At 38.4% G+C, this 25,576-nt stretch overlaps 1 protein-coding gene across 1 annotated transcript in view; it reads left to right on the forward strand.

The window, feature by feature from the left end:
* cntnap5l (contactin associated protein family member 5 like) overlaps nt 1–25,576 on the forward strand; it is a 135,748-nt gene that overhangs the window by 59,717 nt on the left and 50,455 nt on the right. The window contains exons 4-10 of the mRNA XM_053513006.1: nt 3,650–3,797; nt 6,130–6,333; nt 11,594–11,778; nt 17,702–17,845; nt 19,269–19,539; nt 22,272–22,421; nt 23,242–23,413. Of these exons, the coding sequence (XP_053368981.1) occupies nt 3,650–3,797; nt 6,130–6,333; nt 11,594–11,778; nt 17,702–17,845; nt 19,269–19,539; nt 22,272–22,421; nt 23,242–23,413 (1,274 nt within the window). The remainder of the gene's footprint in view (nt 1–3,649; nt 3,798–6,129; nt 6,334–11,593; nt 11,779–17,701; nt 17,846–19,268; nt 19,540–22,271; nt 22,422–23,241; nt 23,414–25,576) is intronic.

Below are 25,576 nucleotides of genomic sequence, written 5' to 3' on the forward strand. Positions count from 1 at the left end.
TTAATCCATTCCCCTTATTTATTTGTTTACTAGTTCCTTCATTCTTTTGTCCATCTTTGTGGCATTTAAACCTGAGCCTCATAATCATCTATGCACTCAAATTATCTCGGTCTATGGTGGGGAAATTATTGCTGAGTTAATTAAGTCATTTTCTGTTCTATTGATAGATATTACAGCCCTTTAATTATAATTAAGGTGTGAGTTAGAGTGTGTAAAAATAAGTATATAGTAATGTGCCAAACTCTTGAGTTACCCCTCATATCTTTAGATTATTTTAAATGATGTTGATAAAATCAAATAAACGGGAACAAATCTTTTACTGTGGCAGGCTGCAAAGTGATTAAATACAGTTGTTTATGTAATTATGAACAATATAAAGGGCATTTAAGTCAAACCAGGTCATTTGATGGTGCAGAGAAACAGAACACTGGAACCATGATTGGACAACCTGCTTCATGTCTGAAACGCTGGCCTCCCAGGAGCTCCTTTAATGGCTAAACATATAGGAACTGCTGGGATTTTTTGGCAACAAGGTATCCATCGATTTTCAGGTGTTCCACGTGTTGAATGTTCACACGAATGGTTGCAGTGAGCTCTGAGCCACCTCGCCCAGGATTGTATGACCTTCTTTAAAATATTTTAAATGCTTTACTGTGCCTAAGCCTCGCATCACCCTACTGTGCATGATGATCTTTGTAAATGTCAATATTTATGCCTTCATTCGAGAGAAATTTCATAGATAGAACTTCTTTTGTACCTGCGTATCCTGTTTCTGGCAGTGTGTTTCATTATCCTGAGCTAAACAACACTACATAAGTTATGTTTACGGTAGCAAAATAACTATTAAAGACATTAGCAGGAGATCCTTCAAGTCCTGTAAGTGAGACGGGGCCTCCATGGATGGTCCAACACGTCCTACAGATATTTGATCAGATTGAAATTTGGATTTCTCAAACCATTTCTAAACAAGTTGTGCAGTTTAGTGGGACACATTATCCTGCTGAGGAGACCATGGGAATACTCATGGCTGAAGGGGTCTACTTGGTCGCCACAATGTTTAAGTAGGCGGTAGGTATCAATGTAACATCCACATGAATAGCATAAGCCAAAATGTCCCAGCAGAACATTGTCCAGAGCCTCACAATGCCTTTGTCGGCACGGCATCTTAAAGGTCCTACACATCATATTTTTCATTAAATGTTAATATGATCTTTAGGGTCCTAATGAAAAGTTTGTATTATACGTTAATTAAAAATTCAAAAGGATTGTGTAAAAAAAACACTACTTTTACCTGGTAAAAACTAGCTCTGTTCTCAGCAACCTGTTTCAGTACATGCTAATTTAAATGCTCATGACCTCTGCTGAGCCCGCCCCCCCCGTTCTGTGGGGCGTGACACGTGGGGTATAGCCACGGGAGTGTAGTCCAGTGCGGGCAATGCTTTGTGGGTAATGCAGTCCAAACTGGAAAACGCTGTAATATAGAGCCCGAGCCTGTTTTCTTCAATCGTTTTTGGTTTGATTTAAGTACGGAACCTACGCGGAAGTTTGTAATATCGCCTGACAACGCAGAAATTAAAAGAATGGACATGCATCGACTCGATTTGTCTCTCATCACTGCATGGGCATGAATTAACGGGCTGTTGCGCTGCCGCGAGCAACAACAACATAAAGCGGAGAAACTTACCGAGAGAGATACGGACGCGCTGTGTTTACTGATGTGTTTACATGACTTCTTAATCTTCGACAGACATCGTTATAAACCATCTAACGTAACAAAGGTAAGCATAATATAGTTTTCCGACTACGTACACAGTTTGCAACTAGACAATCACCTCAATGCATTGTTTATTATAAACGGGCGATTAGGGATTATATAGAGACGGATGTACACAGAGAAGAAGCCATAACCATGTTCTATTAGAGTATAAGTTAACTTACACTCCGCATTTATCGTGATTATTAGAAAAGGCGATCTGCAAAAAGTCATAGTAAAAGGAATTACTCACTGAGCCTGGTGAAGATGAAGCAGGAACATGAAGCGTTAGTACAGATACGATTTTTAGGAGCAGCTTCCTAGTAAAACCTGCTTTATATTGACCCGCGTTTATAAAGCAGTCTGGTGAAAAATGATTATCGCAAACATGAACGCATTTAGGTAAATCGGCGGGGACGTTAGCTTTAAAAACTAAATTTAGCCACTGCCTCCTCAGTGGCTCAGATACCTAACCCTAGGTAGGTACCCTAGGTCACTAACCCTAGGTAGTGAATGACGACTGCTGTGTTCGCTATTACACCCAACAACTGTACACAACACTCGCTTAGGCGCCATTTTGCTCCAGCGGCGAAAAAACAATGGCCGAAAGCTTCTTCTTACTCGGGGCGGGTCTTTGCTAAAACACCAGTGTCAATCAACTAGTGTAGGAGCGGCCTCTTGTGGTGTGGCGTCACATCGACAGGCATTTGTGATTGGCCTGATTTCAGAAGGGGGATGTTACTGTAATAAACGAAAAGAAAACCACTGAGCGGCTCTTTATCATCGTAGAGTGGTTGTGTACGCACTCTCCTAACACACAGTTTAGTCCAAACAGCTTAAAATAGTGCATGTAGTGCTGTATGACCCCTTTAACTAAAAATTTTATTCATTAGACAAGGCCACCTTTTTTCATTTCTCCACGAATCAGTTCATATGGTCACGTGGCCCATTGTAGCCCAGCATGGGCATCTTTTCAGCTCAGAATGCTAGAACAGCTTTTATGTGATGTCGTACCCACAAATCAGTAAACCTTGGATGCCCTTGTCCCCGATGCCAGTTAACTGGTTGTCTTTTCTTTGTAGCATCCTGGGAACTCTCCAGAAGACATGGTGTTTTGGAGATGCTCTAAAGCCAGTTGTCTAGCCACACACACATACAGTACACCGTGAAACTTTTCTCACTCTTACCTCTATTCTGTTCAGTCTCCCCCACTAAACTTCTAAAAATATATATATTTTAAAAATCACCCTGCAGTGATGAAGAGTTATTTCAAGACTTGTTGCTTGTATAATGATCTTCCCCGTGTGCCAGGATAATCGAACACACCTCACAAAGCCTGGTTCATTTACACCATCCTACAGCGTTACCAAAGTCCCAATCTTTCTCCCACACACTGGTTTAAAATCGGTGTTCGGTGAACAAACATAACAGCAATCATTCCCTAAACTAAAGCTATTACAGCCAGTTTTGTGCTCTCGCACATATTTATTTTCTCCTTTTCTGCATCTTCCTGATAGATACTGTCTAAGATCCATGTTCTATTTTTATATTCAGGATGTGATTTCTAACCTCACAAAGTGGCCACAAAGACAGGAATTCTCATCGAGAGGGAAGATCGAGTCAATGTTCATAAAAAGTCATTCGATTTAATTACAGGTCGACTCATCATACGCGCCGTTGCCCTTTCGTTGGTCCCACTGATAATTACTCAAAGCGAAACAATTCCATTAACAGTGTGATTGCAAGATATGTAATGTAAGTCGCTCTGGATAAGAGCGTCTGCCAAATGCCCAAATGTAAATGTAGATATTTCCGACCGATATTTAAGATGTGTGTCTGTTTTTTTTTTTGTTTTTTTTATGAGCCATGTGTCATATCTAAATATTGTGTGTGCAGACATTTCCAGGCAACACAGACACAGACTCAGTGGTCCAGCACAAGCTCGTGCACTCCATCAGGGCACGATTTCTGCGACTTATGCCTCTGAAAGGAAACCCCAAAGGAGGAATAGGACTCAGGCTGGAGATATATGGCTGCAGTTACAGTAAGTACCTACACACACACACACATATACACACACACACACAGGCATATGCTGCAGAGCGTTGTATAATACTGTCACTTGAAAGCTTTGTATGCCATGTTCTGCACCGAGCTCTCTTTTAACACCATATGACAGTTGAATTAGATACAAGAAATGTTCGAGTCAAACTGGGACTTTTGACTGTGCAAAATGACAGAACACAGTTAGAAGAGGACAAAACTTGCTTGTGCCATGACCGGACAACCTGCTTTCTCGACTCAAACGCTGGCCTCTCAGGAACTCCTTTAATGACCCGAAAACGTGGAAATGGCTTAGCGTGAGGTCAGGACTGATCTCCTGATTTCCTGTAATGTGCCAGTGGTGTTTGTGTGTACAGGTTATGCAGACCCATGAGCCTCTTTCGCTAGCTCCCAACAAGTTATCTGTCATTTTCCAACAGTCAGGCGTTTCACTCGCTGGATGTTCATGGGAACGACTGCAGTGGACTCTAAGTAACCTCGTCCGGGGTTGTACAGCTTCCTTTAAACGTTTTTAAATGTTTTATTACGGCTAAGAGTCTCGTCACCGGACTGTGCTTGAAGTCTTATGTTAATGTCAATCAGATTTACTGTATGACTTCATTTACAAGAAATTTCCGCACAAGTCCCGGTTTGACTCGAACATTTTTCGTATATACTGTTTAAGGTTATCGTGCTATAGTGTTATATCGTGTTATAGCCTCTTTACCAATACAGTTGTGCTTTGCACAACATATACTGTAATTCAATTTTAAATTTTCAAAAAGTCATATTGTAACATTGGACGGCAAATCTTAGCATCAATCAATAGACTTTGGCAATAGACAGGTAAAAATGAGAAGTGTTATGATGCATGATGTGTAATTTATTTATAATACTGTATATGACTTACTCACTTATCATCTATATGGCTTAATCCTCTATACAAGGTCGCGGGGGGCCTGGAGCCTATCCCAGGAGTCTTAAGGCAAGACTTAAGGGGTATCGCCTGGACGAGGTGGCAATCCATCGCAGGGCGCACACACACACATACAGTATATATACACACACTTAGATGCTCATTTACACATTAAGGGCAACCAGAGTACCCGGAGGAAACACACCAATCACGGGGAGAACATGCAAACTTCATGCATACAGACCCCGAGGTGGGAATCGAACCCGGACCCCAGGGGTGCAAGGCGACAGCGCTAACTGTGTCACCATTATTATATGTATGTCACTCTTATTTAAATAGTCTAGTGTTGGGCTTGAAGCAGAACATGACATACAGAGCACTCGTTCAAGTTCAAGGTATGGACGTTGCTTGATATACAAAGTTTATATATTTATAGTACGTTGCAGTAAATAAGTAAGATGTAAAAATTTACTTATTTTTACATTTTTATAGTTTTTCCTTTAGAAAAAACCCTAGTTAGAAATGTGCTAATAAGCAGACCGCTTTTTGTAATTCAGTGCGCGTCTAAGCGTGTGATTGCGTGCACGTGTGTGAAATACAGTACGTTTATTCTAAAGAGGATTATGCATTCAAAGTACTCAATACCTTTTCAAGGTTTTTCAATATACACTTCAGGAGAGATGTGAGGGTTTGCACCTGATGCGGATTCAGTGTGTCCTTCTTTTCCCTCTCTTGTGTTCTCTAAGAACAAGTCAGCCGTGACAGCGCTGAAATTACTGACAATACTCTCTCAAGGCTGCCGAGGTTCAAGATAGTCTTTTTTTTGCTTTCATCTTCACAGTCAAACCAAAATACTTGGTATCATCATATGATCAGAAGCCAAGCTGATGACAGCCGAGAGCACTGAGCGCTTTTATTCATTCGCAGCACTTAAAAAAGTTCTGTAAAACAAAACGAGAAAGCTTTTAAAACTGTAGAAAAAAATAATGAAATAAATTCAGGGCCCTCTTAATAGGTTTTATAGCTGCTTCAAATCTCTCAATCTCTCAGGAGCAATGTGAGATCAAATTAAAAAAAAAAAAAAAAAAAAGACCAGTTTTTGTAAATATTAAAGCGTAAAAAATAATCTTAATCACTTTTAAACATCTATTTCCTATTTGTTCTCCCACCTGCTGTCAGAACTATTTCAAAGCAACAGGGTTTATTTCTTGGACTAGTGTTTGGATCGCTTATAATAATCTGAAAATCTCATATTATTACGTCTTTAAAATAGTACTTGTACCCGTGTTGCCATGAAATCGAAAGAAATTAGGACTCTCGCTGCGTGACGTGACACGTTCGGCGACTGAAATAGAGTATCACTGTCGATTTGTTCCAGCCACCTCTCACTTCTATGATGTGTTCGTGTGCTTTTTAGGGTCAGACGTGGCAGACTTTGATGGGCACAGCGCTCTGCTGTACCGATTTAATCAGAAATCGACAAGCACGGTGAAGAACGTGATCTCGGTACGCTTCAGGAGCAGGCAAGCCAACGGTGTTCTGCTCCATGGAGAGGGCCAGAGAGGAGACTACATCACCCTGGAGCTCCAGAGAGGAAGACTTACACTGCATCTTAACCTGGGTATGATCAAAGAGAAATGTCTTATCCATGCAATTATAAAACAGGGCAACCTTACAATCAGACAATGGTGCAATGCATGAAATCATATAAATAGCACATAATAGCACGAGAAGCAGTAGACCAAATCAGGTTCCCTTTAATTGAAGACTGGAAAGACTGCCCAGTTCTGATGACCCTGTGCCCAGTGTGGGCGTACTGTAGATTTCTATTCATGGAAGACAAGAATGGAACCTGGCGTATTTTTCCTGTTGTAATGTCCATTATAACACCAAATGCATTGCCAAAAATTGTGGACTTGTATTTCATTGTGACAAATATAAAGTGCAGGTAATCAGTATTATACAATGTAGCCTGCAATTTTATAGTACTACAGTACCAGTCAAAGGTTTGAGCTCAAGTTGAAATTTATTTTCCACCTCAAAACTATGTAATAGCACAAATGGCATTGGATCATTAAGTAACAACAACAACAACAACATCAACAACGGTAGTCAGTTATTATTTAAATAGATAAACTCCAGCTGTTCTGGTGGAACAGTTCTTCCAAGAACAGTATTGTCTCAAGTGCATTGACAAAACCCTTCAAGCCACCATGATGAAACTGGCTCTCATGAGGACCATCCCAGAAAAACAAGACCAAAACTTATCTTAACTTGAGTTCATTTGGAGTTACCAGCTTCAGAATTGACCAATTAGTAACCCTCAGGAGTCGACAAACAGCACTTCAGATTAGAGACGCTATAAAGGCTTTACAGAGCGTAAGTAGAAGAGACATCTAAAAAACAAGTGTTCAAAGGGCATTTTGCACATTTTGGATGCCTTTAGTATTTTTTTACAGTGTAGAAAGAAATAAAAGTCAGAGACGATCATGGAATTAGTAGGTGCGTCCAGTCTTTTGACTGGTAGTGAACGTGTTTGTCACGTGTTTATTATAAAGCTACTTAGCCAATTCTCAATTCTCAGCATTCAAACTTTAAATGAACTTGTTCCATCTTGACCTACAGTAGCGATATTTCGCCATTGCCTTCTTGAAAGAAAAAGAAACACTGTCAAACTGACCGGTGCCTGGGTACAGCCATCAACAGGCCCCCCACATATTTTCAATTGGATTCAGATCCGCACTGTGGCTGGGCAATTTCAAAGCCATGATATTGTTCTGGTGAAGCTAAATTCGAGTTGTGCTTCAAGTCATGTTAGAAAAAGTCGTGTTAGGCACTTTAGCAAAAGCCTCAAAGTTTCATGCCATCCTTGACTGATAATTAGAGCTTCATTATTCCCTCAAACCCTGATTAAAGTCCTACACTCAGAAGAAGATAAGCAGCCCAAAAGCATTATGCTGGGTTTTTTATGCTTTAATATTGATTGATTGGTTAATTGGTTGATTGGTTGATTGGTTGATTGATTGATTGATTGATTGGTTGGTTGGTTGGTTGGTTGGTTGATTGATTGATTGATTAATTGATTGATTGGTTGGTTGATTGGTTGATTGATTGATTAGTTGATTGATTGATTGGTCAATCCATCAATAGAAGCAATCATATCTTTTGGTGTCATCTGCAAAATTGTCACCTTTGGTCTCAACACACCATAACACATCAACTTGGTTTTCTTCTTGCTATTTGCAGTGGTGTGGAGACTGGAGTAAACTGTGACTGTGATTAAAAAAAAAAAAACTTTACACTATAATATCTAAAAATCTAGTACTCGACCCGGGTGCTCTGTAACCTTCATCCAAATAAGAGCAAGAAAGAAACAGTTTTAAAAAAAAGAGAGAGTAATAAGAAAGAGATATGGAGATGGGAAAGACAGAGCAAACACAATAATGTGAGGTGAGAACAGAAGACAGTGATAAAGTTTGAGAGGACTAGGCAATGGGGAAATTAGGAAGGTGAGGGGAAATGAAAGGATGAGGAGGGTTTGATAACGAGGAGAGCTAGGGGAGGATAGAAAGGCCGGAAAATACAGACATTAAGGAAGATGAAGACGATACTGAAGAAGGAAAATACAAAGTTGGTGAGGGGCAGATGGGAGGTAAGAGTGAGGTAATAATCAAGCAGGAAGGAGAGTAAAAATGAGGGAAAAAAAAGAAAGTAAGAATATGAGAAGTCAAAAAGAGAGAGAGATTAGGTGTAAGATGTATAGATGTATTAAAAGTTTGAATCTAGTTAATCACAGTCATAGTTTCTGATTAATCATGATTAATCACAATTTAAAAATACTCAGATTTACTCAGATTGGAATAAAGAAACTGGTTGGAGAAAACAGATTATGCAGTTTTATAATATCTCAAACATTAACACTGTTGCATGCAGTGGTTGGATAGTACAGGGTGTGGCAACCCACCGACAGCGGTGCTTGAACCTGGATTCTCAGACCTGAAAATCAACAACCTAGAGCCTTAACCACGCGAGTCACCACCCCCATATCTTATGTTCAATTTATTCCTGTAATAATAAAATATTCCACTTCAAGGTAGCTCGAGCACATAAAACATTGGTTTTATTCAAACTTCCAGCTCGAATCTTTTTATAATGAAACTTGCTGGATAACTTATTATCCGCGCTAAACAGCCGGGTTACAGTCATTAGGGTCAATTTGGTCATACAGTATGCCTTATTTTTGTTAAAAATAGTAATGCATTAAAATTTCTACATTAATCAGACATTAATAAAGACAGATCTAACATAAAGAAGGTGTGTTTGGGGTGAATGAACTCAAGTCCCAGAAGGGGAGGATTTAAGAAGAGATATAAACAAATGATTGGGAGACATGGTGGCAGGGTGAGGATGAGTACAGGAGGCAGTGTTATAATGAGAAGTGTATACGATGGAAGGAAATGCATAAAGGTCAAGTGGAGACTGCTATGAGGAGTTAGGGATATTTATATTTCACATGGTTAAAAGGAGAAGTAATGAAACGGAATAATGAACATATGGCAAAATTAGGGAAAAGGGCAGGATGAGGTATGGAGAGACGTGGACAGAGGGAGAGAATGAGGTGGAAAGAAACGAGACAGGTTAGGGAGAGAAGTTTCATAAGGAGTTACATGTGACGATTAAAATCTTGCAGAATTATAAGTGAAGATATGATTAATGACAAACCAGAGCTGGAGTGCCGGAGAAGGACTAAAGGTGAGTGAGGTTTATAAATGAAGGGGAGTGAACAAAGGAAGGAAAGGTATCCGGGGAGTGAAGTGAACGAGAGTGATTAAGCATGAGTGGCGTAAACAAGTGTAATGGACAGATTGTCAGTCAAGGAAATGAGGCAGATGTTTACAGTGACATGAGGCACTGGTGCTCACACACTCATGTGCTGGGAGCTGTTGCTATAGCAACTAATCCTCACACAGACACTCACACTCACCCGGAATGCACACATTTAGACATGTACAAGCCTAAGGTCTTTGCACAAAATTTCCTGGTCTTAGCTGCGAGGCTGTGATCTTTTTTCACAGCCAGTGTTCTCTTCAAATGCTTTACACCTTTTAAAGACAAGTCTGTGATTCCAATGGATGGATTTGGATGATTGGTCTATTGGGCTTCAATATGCAATATAGTTAAAACAAATAATACCCATTCTGCACTAATTACTATAATGTGTCACACTTACAGAATACTACAGCACAGTGAAATTATTTTCCCCATGTCCCAGCTTGTAAGAGATTATCCATTAACTATCAATGAGGGAGCAGATAGGATTAGAGTATATTAGAGTTAGACTATATATGCATTTGTTATAAATTGCATAAATTTGTAATTTAAGGTAATATAATCTCAAAACAATAAATAAAACCTGCTTACATTCAACCAACCGTCGGTCCATCCGGTTATTCACATATTCACTCATGTATCCATTAATGTGTCTGTCTGTCCATCCATCAAACCATCCATATGTCCATCAAATCATCCATCTATCCATTTATTCATCCATCCATTCATCCATCAATATGTCTCTCCATTTATTTATGCACCCATCTGTCTGTCTCCATCAAATTATCCATCCATCCATCCATCCATTCGTATTTTTTATTTTTCCATCAAATTATCCATCCATTTTTTCATCCACCCAACTATCCATTTATTCATCCACCATCTGCCTGTCTGTTTTTACATTAAATTATTCATACATTCATCAAACTATCTATCTATCTATCTATCTATCTATCTATCTATCTATCTATCTATCTATCTATCTATCCATTCATCCATCCATCCATTCATCCATCAATATGTCTCTCCATTTATTTATGCACCCATCTGTCTGTCTCCATCAAATTATCCATCCATCCATCCATCCATCCATCCATTCATCCATCCATCCGTATTTTTTATTTTTCCATCAAATTATCCATCCACCCATCCTCCATTTATCTATCAATCCATCCGTCTTTATATCCATCAAATTAAAATAAGCTGTGCACAGCTTTAAAATAAGATAAAGTCTAAAATGAACACTTTGCCATGCAGCAAATGCGGGGAGATTTCTGTTCCTCAGGTACAATAAACCTCACCAGGCTATCTATCCGCCACATTTCAGCTAAATGTTTGTACTAAAATGATCCTAGACTGTAATTAAGTTTTCTAAGTTGTCATTTTGGTGAAGCTGTATCTTCTTTCTACTGCTCCTCTGGTGGTGCTGGGGCTGAACACATAATCTTCCAATGACTAACCCAGCTCCTTAACCATTTGAACCACCCGTCCTACTTTTGCGTTGTAGCAGACACATGAATGCCAACAATTATGAAACCACAACCAAACACCCCTCGGCTGCAGGACCCTGACCAACACATGGACAAACAACAAGATATAAACCAGGCTTTTGGTGTATCTTGTTCTGCTTCTCCTTAGGTGTTAATTTAAATCACATTGAAACAAATTCGCTCCAACTATTAACAGAAAATTAGTTGTGTTTTTTGTTTCAGAGGTCCAGTGCTCTTAAATCGATGAATCAGCACTTTTTGTGCATATGTGGCTAGAATAAATTATCTCAGACCCCTTAATGCTCTCAAACGCACAAGTGACCACCTCCAGAGGTTTGATTATGGTTCATTTTGTGGTCACCATGAAATGTGTCTTGTTTTATGGAAAGAAAATAAAACTTGTGGGTTGATGTACACATACATTTAAGCTTCCACTTTTGTCTTTCATAAAGATCATGTGATCCCACAGCACAATTAACAATGTTTGGTCAACTCTTATTTTCGTCTTCATTTGTGTTCTTCTCTCTCTCTCTCTCTCTCTCTCTCTCTCTCTATACACAGATGATGCTAAACCTCAGTCCATTGGGAGACACACCTCAGTGATGTTAGGCAGTCTGCTGGATGACCATCTCTGGCATTCTGTCCTCATAGAGCGTTTCAACAAGCAGGTGAACTTTACAGTGGACAAAGACACCCAGCACTTTCGCACACAGGGCCAGGAGGACTCTTTGGAGGTAGACTATGAGGTAAGGACCATCACCATTAAACTCTACTGGATTAAACCTATTCTAGACTGAGACTTTATTATGATTAGGGCCTGATCTAGAGTAATCAGTCAGTTTTGATTGAGAGTTATAATGAATACATTTTAACTGTGACCTTGCACCTCCAGGGTTTGACTCCCGATTCGGTCCTGTGTGCATAAAGTTTGCATGTTGGTCCCATGCTCGGTGTTTTTCCTCCAGGCATTATTCTGGTTTCCTTCCAAAGTCCAAAGACATGCAGAGTGGGCAATTTAACATTTCCAAATTCCCTGTAGTGTGTGTGTGCGTGTGTGTGTGTGTGTGTATTATCAATTGATTCATAATATACACTGCCCAGGATAAAAAAAGATACTGTATCATAAGGGTCATATTATTGGGCTGCATCAAGCAAAGAAAACAACTAAGGAGATTTTGAAATTGCTTGAACTAAGTTAAGCATATTATTGAATACCCCTCAACACATTATGAAAACCCGGAAGGATACAGTAATATGGAACTGTTTGTGGAAAAAGAAATTGTTAAAAATAAATGCATGAATACAGATTACTTAAACACTTGGATGATAAACAAAAATCAACAAAAACAAACAAAAAAGCATACTATAGTTATGACCTATAGTAAGACCATTTCCATACACACCACAATATGATGCAAACTCACAGGTTTGGGATTACCAGATGTGTGGCCATAAGAAAACCAATTGTCAGTGAGATTAATTGTAAAAAAAAAAAAATCTTCGGTTTTCAAGGGAGCATAAAGATTTGAGCAGAGTTTGGAGCAATGGGAAAAGGTCATGTGGTCTGTTGAGTCAGCATTAAACCTGTTCCAGCGCAATGGGTTTATCAGGGAAAGACGTTGCACATGAAGCGATGTAACTTTTTTTTTTTTTTTTTTCGGGCAGTGTAAAAATAAATAAAATAATAAATATTAAAATATTGAACTGCTGGCTCGTGGAGCTGTGTTCTCAGAGTGTGTTCTTCATTCCACAATCAGGAACTTTAATTTAATACATTCAAATCTTTTCATACTGTAAATGCCACTTACCATTGCTTAAGTCTAAAATTAAGAAAGAAAAGAAGAGGAAAATCAATTTGTTTGTTTAAAGTAACGGATGTGGAAAAATCTAGTAGAAAATCCAAAATTCTTTTGAGCATGAAACAAAAAAATAGCGCTAATTTGCCATAAGAACTTATATTCTTAAATTAAAATGTAGGACATGCACTTTATTGCTTTTCATTTATTATACACCAGACGTCGTATGCGTGAAATTTATTTGCAATTAAAAAATATATACAACGGCATCTGTTGAATTTTGGAATGAACTAAAATTTTTACCTGTTGCGCGAAATGAAGGTGTAAGATCAGGTTTATTAAGTAGATTCAAATTCCACACTCATAAGCACGTAATAAAAATTGTGCAGCGCTGTTAAATTTTGAGATGAACTAACGATTTTTGGTTGATTTTTGTTATGATTTGAGGGCGGTTTAAAGTAGCATATTTTCTTTTCGTGTGGGCCAATTGCGATGAAACAAAGCCTGTACAGTATGTTACCTTAAGCTCAGCCAAACACACGCAAATAATAATAATAACAATTTGTTTAGTAGTTTGTAACGTGATGCGTGCACAAACAAACAAAAATTCTAAAAAATTATCTTGATGTGCTTTATTACTCATCTTATGCCCCCAATTGTTTTTTTTTTTTTTTGCAAATATCTTCAATGTACAGATACGCCTACTTTACAGTTTTATTATATGTATAGATTAATTTACATGGGTATTATTTGTAAATAACTCAAAATTTCATAGGCTTCCCTTCCTAAATGGTTCTAAATGCTTTCATATTTAAAATGAAAACTATAGATATTTTGTAGGTAAATGTTTTTGTTGTTTGTTTTGTTTTATTGAATTTAATCCTTCACTTTAAAATCATATCCGGTTATCTATGTAAAAAAAAAAAGTTATGATATCTGTAAGAGACTGACTGTTCATTTCCTGTAACACACCATAAGAGAAAGTAATCCTTGCTTTGTTTCGGGCTTCCATAAAAAAAATAATAATAAATAAATAAAAAAAACAGATGCAGCGGTTCGAAAGGCAAATGCTATTATAACAATCTTTTCCCGTAAACAAATTACACCACACACAAGCATCAGCTAAATGACCAATTTATCCTACCATGCAGCATGGTTTATAGCCCATATTGATCAGTGGAATGGGAACCACTAAGAAACTGCATGCAGCCTGTTATATCTGATTACTGCTCTTCGTTTTATTGAGCTTATACTGGATTTATTTTTCATTCATCGTGCTAGTTAAACGCAATACATTGCACACGCTCTCTGTCTTTTAAATAAGGCTAATTAAATCTTAGTAGTCGCATGCTGTCATGGCGTTAAGTCGGCCAAATGAAACTTGTAAATGTAAGCCATCGCTCATTTGTAATCCGCCACCGTGATTGAAGAACATCGATCAGACGTGAGCCGCTGCTTTTGTGAAATGGTGCACTACCCACTATGTGCCCCTGTTACAGGATTGCAGAGCAAAGGAACACAATTTCACTGACATTTAAAATAGTACTCGAGTGTGGGAGCTCCACTCGCAATCTCTGAAGTAATCCCGCAACACTCTGTTATGTATCGATTCCATTAAATCCACAATCAGCAAGAAGTAAAGTGGAAGGAAAAGGAAACAGTGCCGAAAAAACCTATTACCCCAAAGCTCTTTCTCATTTTCCTTTTTTTTTTCCTCCTGTCATTTGATCAAATTATTTGTATACATGTTATATAAAACGGTAATAATCTAAAAAAAACACACAAACTTGCATCCATATATCTATCCTGTCATATAAACATCCATTTATATATCCATTATCTGTCTGTCTCTTTCTACATCAAGCTATCCATTCTTCCATCCATCAAACCATCAATCCAACCATCGATCCATAAATACATTCCTTCATTTATTTATCCACCATGTTTCTGTTTATTCCTCAAACCATCCATCCGTCCATTCAGTCATCAAACAGTCCATCCATTCATCCACCCACCTGGTGGATTTTCTATCAAACCATCCATTTATCCATCCATCCACCCCGTTCCTCTATTTTTCTATTTTATTTTGAGAATAAGCTTTCTCTGTTTATACATCAAACCATTCATTCATTTCTTAAGCCATCCATTCGTCCATTCGTCTGTCAGTTTTTCCATCAAATCATCCATGCATCATTCATCCATCAAACCATGCACCCATTCATCCACCCATCTGTCTGTATTTCCATCAAAACATCCTTTCATCCATCCATCCATCCAATTCATCCATCTATCTGTCCCTTCATTTATTTACTTACCCAGCTGTCTCTGTTTATATATCAAACCATACATTCATCCATCTGTCTATCAGTTTTTCCATCAAATCATCCATGCATCATTCATCCATAAATCCATCCATCCATTCATCAATCTGCCCTTGCATTTATTTATTCATAAATCTATCAGTTTATCCATAAATCCATCCACCCATTTATTCACCCATCTGTGTTTATGTTTTTCCATCCATTCTTTCAAATCAATGCTTATATTTTCACACACTGGAACACCAGCCATCATGACACTTCTGTTTGTCTCAGGCTAACTAAGTAGTTAGTTAAAATGTGTCGAGATTTACAAAGAGTTAGCCAACCTTACAAACAAATTCACACCGCCTTTGAAGAAAAGATGGACAAAGCAGCAGAAGGACATGCAAACATGGGAGTTTGAAGATGTTTCATGAGGCTGGCTATAGTACGATACTGACACTGTGGTGATGGGCTGTTCTACTGTATGTGTCACTAGTGGGTTAAATTTTTATCACTAACTGATCAATAAAAGTTTTTTGCTTCATTTTCTTTCAGTTTGCATTCAACATAATACCTTATTATCTCAATAAAACATACTGAAAAGAAGGTGGATATGACAGTAAAACACAATGTATTATTTCGGCTTATAAAAGAAATTTGCTCGGCTGGCAGATTCTGTTATCTGCCTGCCAACTTGCCAATGAATCAAAAAGTTAATTTCAGACCCTGAGTGTGTATGTTCATAGAAAATGCACGTGATGCTCGGTATTGAGATATCATAGTCATGCTGATATTCAGTACAACAGCAACACCTCGAGTGTGATATTGTTCCATAAACATGACAGGCCAGAGAAACTTAGAGGATTGCTTTTACTGTATATTTTCACTTATTTTGATTTAGAGCATCATCTAACTGTCTGGTTTCTGAGGTTAAATTCCAAATAGCATTAAATGGAAAACTAGTGTGCTAGGGTGTACCATCTCGAGTAGTTCCCTTGATCGGCAGTTAAGGAGAAATTTGGGATTCAGCCTTGTGGTAGAAGCTAGTTTACCTCTTTGTTAGTCATGAACAGAACAACACTAATGGTTTTGTGGCGTTTTGCAAAGACTTAGAAGCAATCACTAAGGAGACAGTGTTGTTAAGGATGATAACATCATCAGATATGTTTTCATACTGAGTTGCTACCGTGACTGGTTTTGAATGTGGGTTTTGGCACGCAGTGGCTCCCTCCTCTTTTAGGTACTGTACCAATCTACAGTACTTTCACCCATGCTGATGATTGACAGTTAGTGTAATTAACGAATGCTAGAATTCCAGTGATGCAGAGCGATGTACTCTATATATAACCAATGTTATTATACTCCATATCGCCACTCGTGGGATGTCTCTCGTCCAATCAGATCACTCGGTCAACACTAACTGTTGTGTACACTGTGTTAGAATTAACTGCTTTCTTATCTAACTGCTTTATACTCGTTACAAATAAAGGAGTCACAGAAATTTTCAAGAGGACATTTGGCCTTTGAATGTTTTAAAGAGGACATTCAACATGAAAAGCAGCTTACAAGTGCAGTCAAAGCTTTTGTTAGTATCGCAACAAGAGTACAGCAGCGACATACTGTAGCTTCAGATTACTTAACAATGCTCGGTTTTACAGTATTAAGACATATTGTGTTTCATTACTTTATTTGTTTTTGTTTAAATGTTTTAAAGTCGAGGAAATATCTCACCCTTAGGTTCAGTTTTACCCCTTTTCATACATAATATACAATCTATCTTTTTATGTACAGTATATCCTATCTTTATGTATATATTAAATATATATACATAAAGTGTATTTATTTTATAAAAAAAAAATAATAATCATGTTGCTTATCAGAGCTAACCACATTAGTCAGGCATTCAAGCTTACTGAATGCTGTGCAAAAGTCTGAGCACCCCCCCCCCTCCCCCCGGCCCTTTATTTCTTTATAATAAATTAAATTAAGTTAAATGAGTAGATTAAAAAACTTTACTATGACAGGCTGCAAAATACATAAAGAAAGTAATTAAAAATCAGTTGCATATGTGACAACCTAAGCAGCAACCTCATTTCCCCTCTTGTCCGTTCCAACCACTCAGAATTCAGCATCATCAGCGTAGTAGTTACTGGCCTGATCATCTGTCATCAAAGTCTTAAAACTTTTGCACTGTGCTGTAGGTGGGAATCTGCAGGGTCATTCAATCATTAGTGCTGTATTGAATTTCAACTTTCAAACTTTCTACGATATTTAAATGTTTTAAATGGCTGTAATCTATATAGCGTATCTGATCACAGACGGAATGGATTAGGCGTACTGTATGTGTACCACTCAGAGCTATCCAAGAGTTATCCAACACTACTCTCTCACCCGATAAGACCATTACAGGCGAACTAATTAATACTGATGCTCAAACTTTCGATAGATTTTTCCAGACTGCTGCAATTATTAATTTTTCTTCAGCAATGCCTCATTATTTACGTTCAGTGTCGATTCCTGCCTTTTATACAGTACATGTCTACGCGTGTGTGTGTGTTATTCCACTCAAGCTAAGTTTTGGAGGAATCCCACTGCCCGGCAAGCCTGGGACCTTTCTGAGGGAGAATTTCCATGGCTGCTTGGAGAACCTCTACTACAACGGAGTCAATATCATCGACATGGCCAAGAGACGCAAACCTCAGATCTACACCGTGGTAAGCGCAAAGGAATTTGTACTTTTAGCATTTTGCCAATGTGTCTCCAAGTCAGTTATTAGTACAGATAGTGTTATTATAATCCCTGTAATGTAACACACACTAGTTTTTGTTTGTGAATGTGTTAAGGATCATTGTGCTGTGCCAGTTAGTATGTGTGACCCACAGTTAGACCACAGTTTGTCACAGATCTACACAGATTTCTGCCTAATTACAGTGATAGTTTTTGCTGTCACTATAATGTCAAGTGTGTGCATGTGTGGGGGTGAAAGAGGGCGCGAGAGGGAAGAGTGGAAGTGAGATGACAGTTGCTATGTGCATGCAACTGTAAAAGTGCCCTTTCAGTGTCTAATTAACAGAAAGACTAAGAAGTGAAGCGAGTGCTCTCTCTCTCTCTCTCTCTCTCTCTCTCTCTCTCCACCTCATGTCTAAAAGGTCTAATAGTTTCTTTTTGACAGTAATTCTACTTATAACTTCTTTAGAAGCCAAGTGGCACAACAGCCTTTTTTCTTCAAAAAATTTGTTGATCCTTAAATTTATTCAACACACCAACTATACTGGTGACATGATCGTGTGCGCCTAGGGCTCACCCATGTTTGTAGGAACCAAAGGCCAGCCCGTTTGGTCTAATCCCACAGAAATGCAATGCAGCACATTTTTCCTGGAAAAAGAAATGCAATGTTGGTTATTACAGAAAGACACCAGAACACCAAGTGCATCACAAAGAGCCCAAGGACACTGCCCTGGCCTCCAAACTCTGATTGAGCACCCATGGGATGCACCAGACAAACCAGTCTAATCCATGGAGACCCCACCCCAGAACCCAGAACCCAAAACCCCCAAATCTAGTGGATACAGGGGCAAAGTCCTGGTTCCGGACACTACAGCACACACCCAGAGGCCCTGTTTAGCCATACCTTGAGGGGCACAAGAGAAACCCAAAACCATGATGGATTGAATCTCATAGCTGATTGGTGTATAAGCATGCCTCAAATTATGCCACTTGGCAGTGATTAGTACGCTGTAGAGATGGTTGTGCACCAGCTCTGATAATATTTCAGCAAATATGCAGCCATGTGGAAAAGCGGGCAAAGAACTAAATCATCCTTATACTGAGACTTCAATCCCATGAAGAGTTAATGCTGCGATATTGACCACCTGTATTGTATATATATATTTGATTTCCTATCACTGTCTGCTTTACACACATACTCCAATCTATAAATGCATTGCTGTCACGCTTTGACGGATGTCTCCTCGTCTTTACCGAACCCTCGTTTGCACGCGTCTTCTAATTCCGTTTCTACCTCTCACATCATTCCCTGGTCCTTTATTCGTCACTTACTATTTTTTCTGTTTTATATTTCACGGTACAAACTGAGAATTTTTCATTTTTTTATCTTCTGTTCGTTCTCTGTCTCAGGGTAATGTGACATTCTCGTGCTCCGAGTCGCAGCCAGTGGCTGTAACATTCTTAAGTGCCACGGAGAGTTTTCTGGTTTTGCCCACTGATTGGGCAGCAGAAGGTCTGTCTGTACGGCTCCAGTTCCGCACCTGGAATCGGGACGGCTGTCTGCTTACTGTCCCGCTGAGTCATGGCCCGCAGCCATCATCTCTCATCCTGGAGCTCAGCGGGGGGCTCTTCCTGCTCACTCTGAAAGGAATTGCACAAGACACGGCTCGAATTAGCACAGGTGAGTGAAAAATTAAATCTTATTTAGGATTATATATATATATATATATTTTTTTTTTTTTTCCCCAAAGTGCTCACTTTATTAGGAACACATAAAGTCATTTCCGAGTCTATAACTAACCAACTTAAGTATTGCTATTCTGGTGTATTTTGGTCAGTTCTTGTCCTATTTATATCAGGTGGTCACTGGTCATTTCCATTCTTATTGGCTACAGGTTAGAATTTTCTGTGTTGCTTTTATTGCATTTTTATTGTTAAAGTTTTTGTTTGACTGATGAACAGTCGCGATTTTTGAAAAAATGCCAAAAATAGCAAAAACCTGAATAAAATTACCAGGTCTAAGTAATCCTGAAGCAAAATTATTTTTGATTAAACATGATTTTTTTTTCTGATTATATTAAAGATTATCTGTGTGGTGCCAGCATTTTTCATTAAAACATGATTTCTGAATAATTATCAGTATTTCGTGGGTGGGCTTGTGCGTCAACATCTAAAATAAGATAAAATAATGATGTTTATAGTACATTTTGAGAATGAAACAGTTGTGTACTGTATGAGAAATAAATATCGGTTGCACTCTTCTAATTTATTGGTGTTCAATTGTGTTGAAATCCCAGGAAAATTTATGTTATTCAAGGTTTGCATAGTGTTAAGCAGTATGGATTAGTTTAAAGTGTGTATAAGCATATACTGTACTGATCAGCTATACCATATAAAACATTAACATTAATACCACCTAAGGAAGAGGGTGGCGTAGTGGTTAGCACTGTCGCCTTGCACCTCCAGGGTCTGGGTTCGATTCTCGACCAGACTCGATTCCCGTCTCTGTGTGCATGGAGTTTGCATGTTCTCCCTGTGTTTGTTGGGTTTCCTCCGGGTACTCCAGTTTCCTTGAACAGTCTAAAGACGTGCAGATTAGGCTGACATTCCAAAATTGCCCATAGTGTGTGAGTGAGTGTATGTGTGTGTCTCCTGTGATGGTTTGGCACCCTGTCCAGGGTGTACCCAAGTCTCCTGGGATAGGCTCCAGGCACCCCGTGACCCTGATTACAATATAAATCGGTATAAAACATGAGTGAGTGAGTAATGCCACCTAGGATTTTGGGTTCCCCTTGTGCCGCGAGGGGGTCTGGCCCCTTGTTGCAGGTCCTGTGATGGGGTGATGGGGTGTCTGGCACAAGTTAATTGGGAGCGGATACCTTGGGTGCCTCGATGGATCGACTTGTTTGCCCGACACTCCCCATGGTTGCTCAATTGCATTGGGATCTGGGGAGAGGGACCACTTTGCCTGCTGGACGCTGTGCAAGGGGAGCTGTGGGACATTGGGTGTTCTGGTGCCTTTCTATTATGGCCAACATTGACTTGTTGGTTATTTGTGTTACATTGGCTTTTTTGCGGGATGGCATGGGACGGGCTAGCCTTTAGTATCCACAGGTGTAGATTTGTCTTAAAGTTAAAGTGTCTTGTTTATGCTATGGCTGATTGGTCTGTATTTAATCATCATAGTTTCGTTTAAGACTACAATTCACACATATTACAGATGAAAATTAACCAGCATGCGTAAGTTTTTTGACTTAAATACAAGACATTTTTTTTTATTAATTTTAGTAACATCCAATTTTGTCCTAAAAATGTATAGATAAGACTAAAGCTAAGATTTTTGTGGTGTACATGTTTGCTGGGTATTCTTCACCTAATTGACAAAATGTACAAAGTAGATTTATATTTAAATTAATATAATGCGTTGCTGCAATTCTTTTGTAGCGAAAACTTGAACATGACTACAAGCTCTAAGTACACTAATCCTGAATCAAAATTATTATTAATCAAACATAATTTGTTTTTCTGGGTCTATTGAAGATTATCTGTGTAGCTCCAGCATTTTTAATTAAAACATGGTTTTTGATTAATGTTCTATATTTGGTGGGTGGGCTGATGAGTCAACATATAAAATAAGAAAAGTTTTTCAATGGAAGTAAATTTTGAAAATTAAAAATTGTGTACTGTATGAGAGATAAATGGAGGTTGCCCAGTCTTCTAATTTACTGGTGTTCTTTCAATAGATCAAAGCATAAATACTGATTGTTTACAGTTGAGAAAACAACAACGAAGATTGTTCCTATGTTAATTCACCAACGCTGCTCTTTTAACTGTGTTTTGACAAGTCATCAGTCATGTATGGTCATTCAATATCAGCAACTAACTAAATTACTACAGTGTTAATACAACAGATATGTTTTGCTAAGTTGTTGGCAAATAATGACACTCTCTGATCTGGTAAAGTCTTTATTCTGATAGATATCATCAGGGATTGCCCCATACTATATTATCACAATACTTGGATGTTGATTCAATTTGTATTGTGTATTGTATTGTATTCCAGTTCGATATCTTTATTTATCCATTCATCCACATTGTTAATAAATCACCCGGTCGGGTTTTCTACATTTTTGTCTGTGGAGTCCGTAACAGTAAGTATAAAGGTTTAACAAATATCCAGAATAGATTTTTTTGTTACAATTCTAATTAAACTTCAGAAATAATTTTCTCTTACCACACAGTGCTGCTGCATACATTGTATGAATAGTTTAGAGTGCACCACCTGTACTATTATATAGGAACTGCAACATTTTACCATCTCAAATGCAAACACATAACATATATATATATATATATATATATATATATATATATATATAAAATGAATTCTGTGTGTGTTTTTCTGTGCCCCAGGCCCAAGGTTGTGTGATGGCCAGTGGCACACGGTGGCGTTAGAGGTCAAAGGTCAGCAGGTCTATCTGACAGTTGACAATCAGAACCCAGTGGTCATGGAGAGCCCTGATCTCACCAACAGCTTACAGAGAACAACTGTTATATTCGGAGGTACCGTTTAATAAAACACACACACGCACACACACAACAGGTTGCTTTTAAAACACAATAAACAAGTGCAAAACTAATTTCCTGCATTTGTACTGTAAGATAAAAATTTCGATCAATTTGTACTTTAAAATCTATTATCCTGTTGAAATGTACAAATGTACCCTCCATCACTGGCTTCAACAAGTTTGCTTTAAATGGATTTCATGCACACAAATGCAACTGTATTGATAATTCCTTCCAGACTGACTTCTTCTTTGACAAATTGCTCTGACCTATTGGCTCCTGGCAAGAAAATTAGTTGTAAATCACTTAAGGATTGCATTTGGCCTAAGCAACATAGACTGTTTTCTATTCAGCTGCTACTTTAGCTAAATCAGTTAATTCACCAAACTTTTAGTGTGACCGATTGGGCACAGGAGGCAGATGTTATTACCCTATAAATCATTATTTATGACAATGTAAAACTGCTATTCCTCCAACGTTGACCCACAGCAGATTCTTTATATATGAGTCATTATTTTAATAAATCCTACATGGAATTTAAACCACTTTATGTCTAAAAGCTTTGGTCCTTGCAAGAAAATAAACTTACCCTTGCAAATAATTTAAAGCTGTTCTGAGTCATCTTTTCCAAACCTCCACTGTCTTAATTAAATCCTCTAAATCCCTCAGGTTGGAGTCTGTCAGTGTTATTCTGCTTATATCTGCATAAACTGCTTTGTGATTTACTGCATTTTTTCCCCGTCTCAAAAACAGGATTGCTTGCTTTCAGATGGCATTTCATCGCCAATGTTTAAATGTAGGCATTGTATTGTTCCAGGCTGCCCTGCGTCTCAGTATGTGCTTGGCTGTGAGAAACCTCACAGAGGATATCAGGGGTGCCTTTCACTCATCTTCATTAACAACCAACCTATCAACCTCAGCCGGATTCAACAGGAGAAGCAGGCCAACTTCAGCGAGCTCAGCTTTGACATCTGCAGTATTCGAGACAGGTCAGAAATTTCAAGGGTTCAATAGTCATTTGGTTAAATGGACAATATTGCTTTATTCTGATTAGAGTCCAACTTTAGTGTATACCCTTATGCTGATTTAATAAGATGTTCGTGCACACGTGCAAAGCATTTAATGAGCATACATGTATTGATACTGACATGTGCAGAAAGGTCCTGCCTGCTGTGAAGCGTTTAATCTGAACTAAATAGAAAAAAATATAATAAGACCAACTTTTTCCCATCTTTTCTGACAAATCCCACCTTCTGAGTTACGATTGGTGACAATAAGACCTAGTGGAAAGTTCAAAGTAAAGAAGAAGAGCATTTGTTGTCCCGGAGTTAAATCAGGAATGGAAGCAATATTTTCTTTCTGGAAACTAGCCAAGTCACCAAATATTATCAAAAATGTTGTGACTCAAACCACCCAAAGTAATATTACCCAATATGTGGTGGGTCAAACATGCAGAAAAATATATTTATCCCAACAAGAAAGGCTTGATCAGTTCAAGTATTTACAGTACATGGTAATATTCACCTATTGAATGGGTTGTCAAGAGTGAATCAATCATTCCAATCAGGCTAGTTTGTTTAGTTTAATGTGTTAAATTTTTCGCAATTTTATATTGGGCGCTTCTTCATACGGAGCCCCTAAAGGAACATGGGTGAAAAAAATTAACTTTGGAGAAAAAATGGCAATAAAAAGAAGTCTGATTAGCTGACATTAGACATTCAGTATGTACTCGGAGATTGTGTTTGTGTGTGTGTGTGTGTGAGGGTTAGTATGTTTGTGTGTGTGTGAGGGTTAGTATGTGTGAGAGTGAGAGAGAGAGGTGTGTGTGTATGTGTGTGTGTGTGTGACGTGTGAATGTGTCGGTCTATGTGTAACGAATTAATGTGTTTGGTAATGTTTGTGTGTATGGTGTGTGTTAGTATGTGTGTGTGAGACATGTGTCTTGTTAGTGTGTGTGGTGTGTGTGTTTCTGCGTGCGGGTGTGTGAGACAGAGATGTGAGTGTGTAAGTGTTAAAATTTGTGATGTTTTATATAAGTGTGTATGTGTTTGCGTTGTGTGTGTGTGTGTGTGTGAGTGTTAACATTTGTGATGCGTAGGTGTGTACAATAGGCTGCAGATGCTGAAAGAAAAGTATCAAACTGTTGAATATAATGTCACTCAATATAATGCCACACAGAAAGTTATTCATCATTTTTTTAGCTTAATTTTAAGACATAATTACGGCAGATTCGTTTGAGATTTGAAAAATCCCTCTGCAATTTTGCGTCCGCAGTGTTTTTCGATCCCAGCGACCCGGTTTGGTGGTGATCATATAAATTTCCTAGGAGGAGTAGATCAAAATTAATCCGGTGCATTTTTGCGAACGACCCAAAATAACTGGCGTCCTGTTGAGTTGAGCCCATGACGTACAGTGCAAAGTTATTTGGCTCAATGAGCTTTAAATGTGAGTTTCGAATGCATATATGCAAGTGAGCTATGCAGCTAAATCTCGTGTGGGGGCCCCTGAGGGCCCCGGGCCATGCGACTCTTAGGCATCCTAACCAGTCTGCCAGTTTTCATGAGTTTTTGAGCATGTTAATACACCCAAAAGGTTCCAGTTTTACTTTGGAATCTCTTCGTTTGCTGATGACAAGTACTGTAGTCCATGACTGCTGCGGCGGCTGCGATGCCAGTGACAGATTGTATTGCCTTGGCTTCATCATTCTCCAAACATTTATTAAACACATTTAGTTTAGTCACAGCAGGCACTGTTTCACCCAGCTGGTAGTTTCGCTTAACCGATCATGTGACACACACGCATTTGCATTTTTGCATTCTGTCTTATTTTGCTATAGAACCTAAATTTTTTCAAAACTGTGTAAATTCAATTAAAAAAAAGTGCTTGTGTACATGCTGAGCACAAGAATGTTTAACATTTAATAATTTATCAGAACCGAAGTTGTTACAAGCAGAAATAATTTCCTCTTCAATGCATTAATTGTTCTGGCCTGATTACGATAGACTAGAAGAGCAGAATAATATTGCGTTCGAGGCTATGAATGTTTAAGCTTATTATTGGATTTATTTTTATTCTCTACTCACATACTGCAATCTGTGGATGAATGAATAAGAACATGAGCATACACTCACATACAAATGTCAGATCATTTC

Source organism: Clarias gariepinus, chromosome 15 (genome assembly GCF_024256425.1).
Source record: "Clarias gariepinus isolate MV-2021 ecotype Netherlands chromosome 15, CGAR_prim_01v2, whole genome shotgun sequence".
NCBI lineage: Eukaryota > Metazoa > Chordata > Actinopteri > Siluriformes > Clariidae > Clarias > Clarias gariepinus.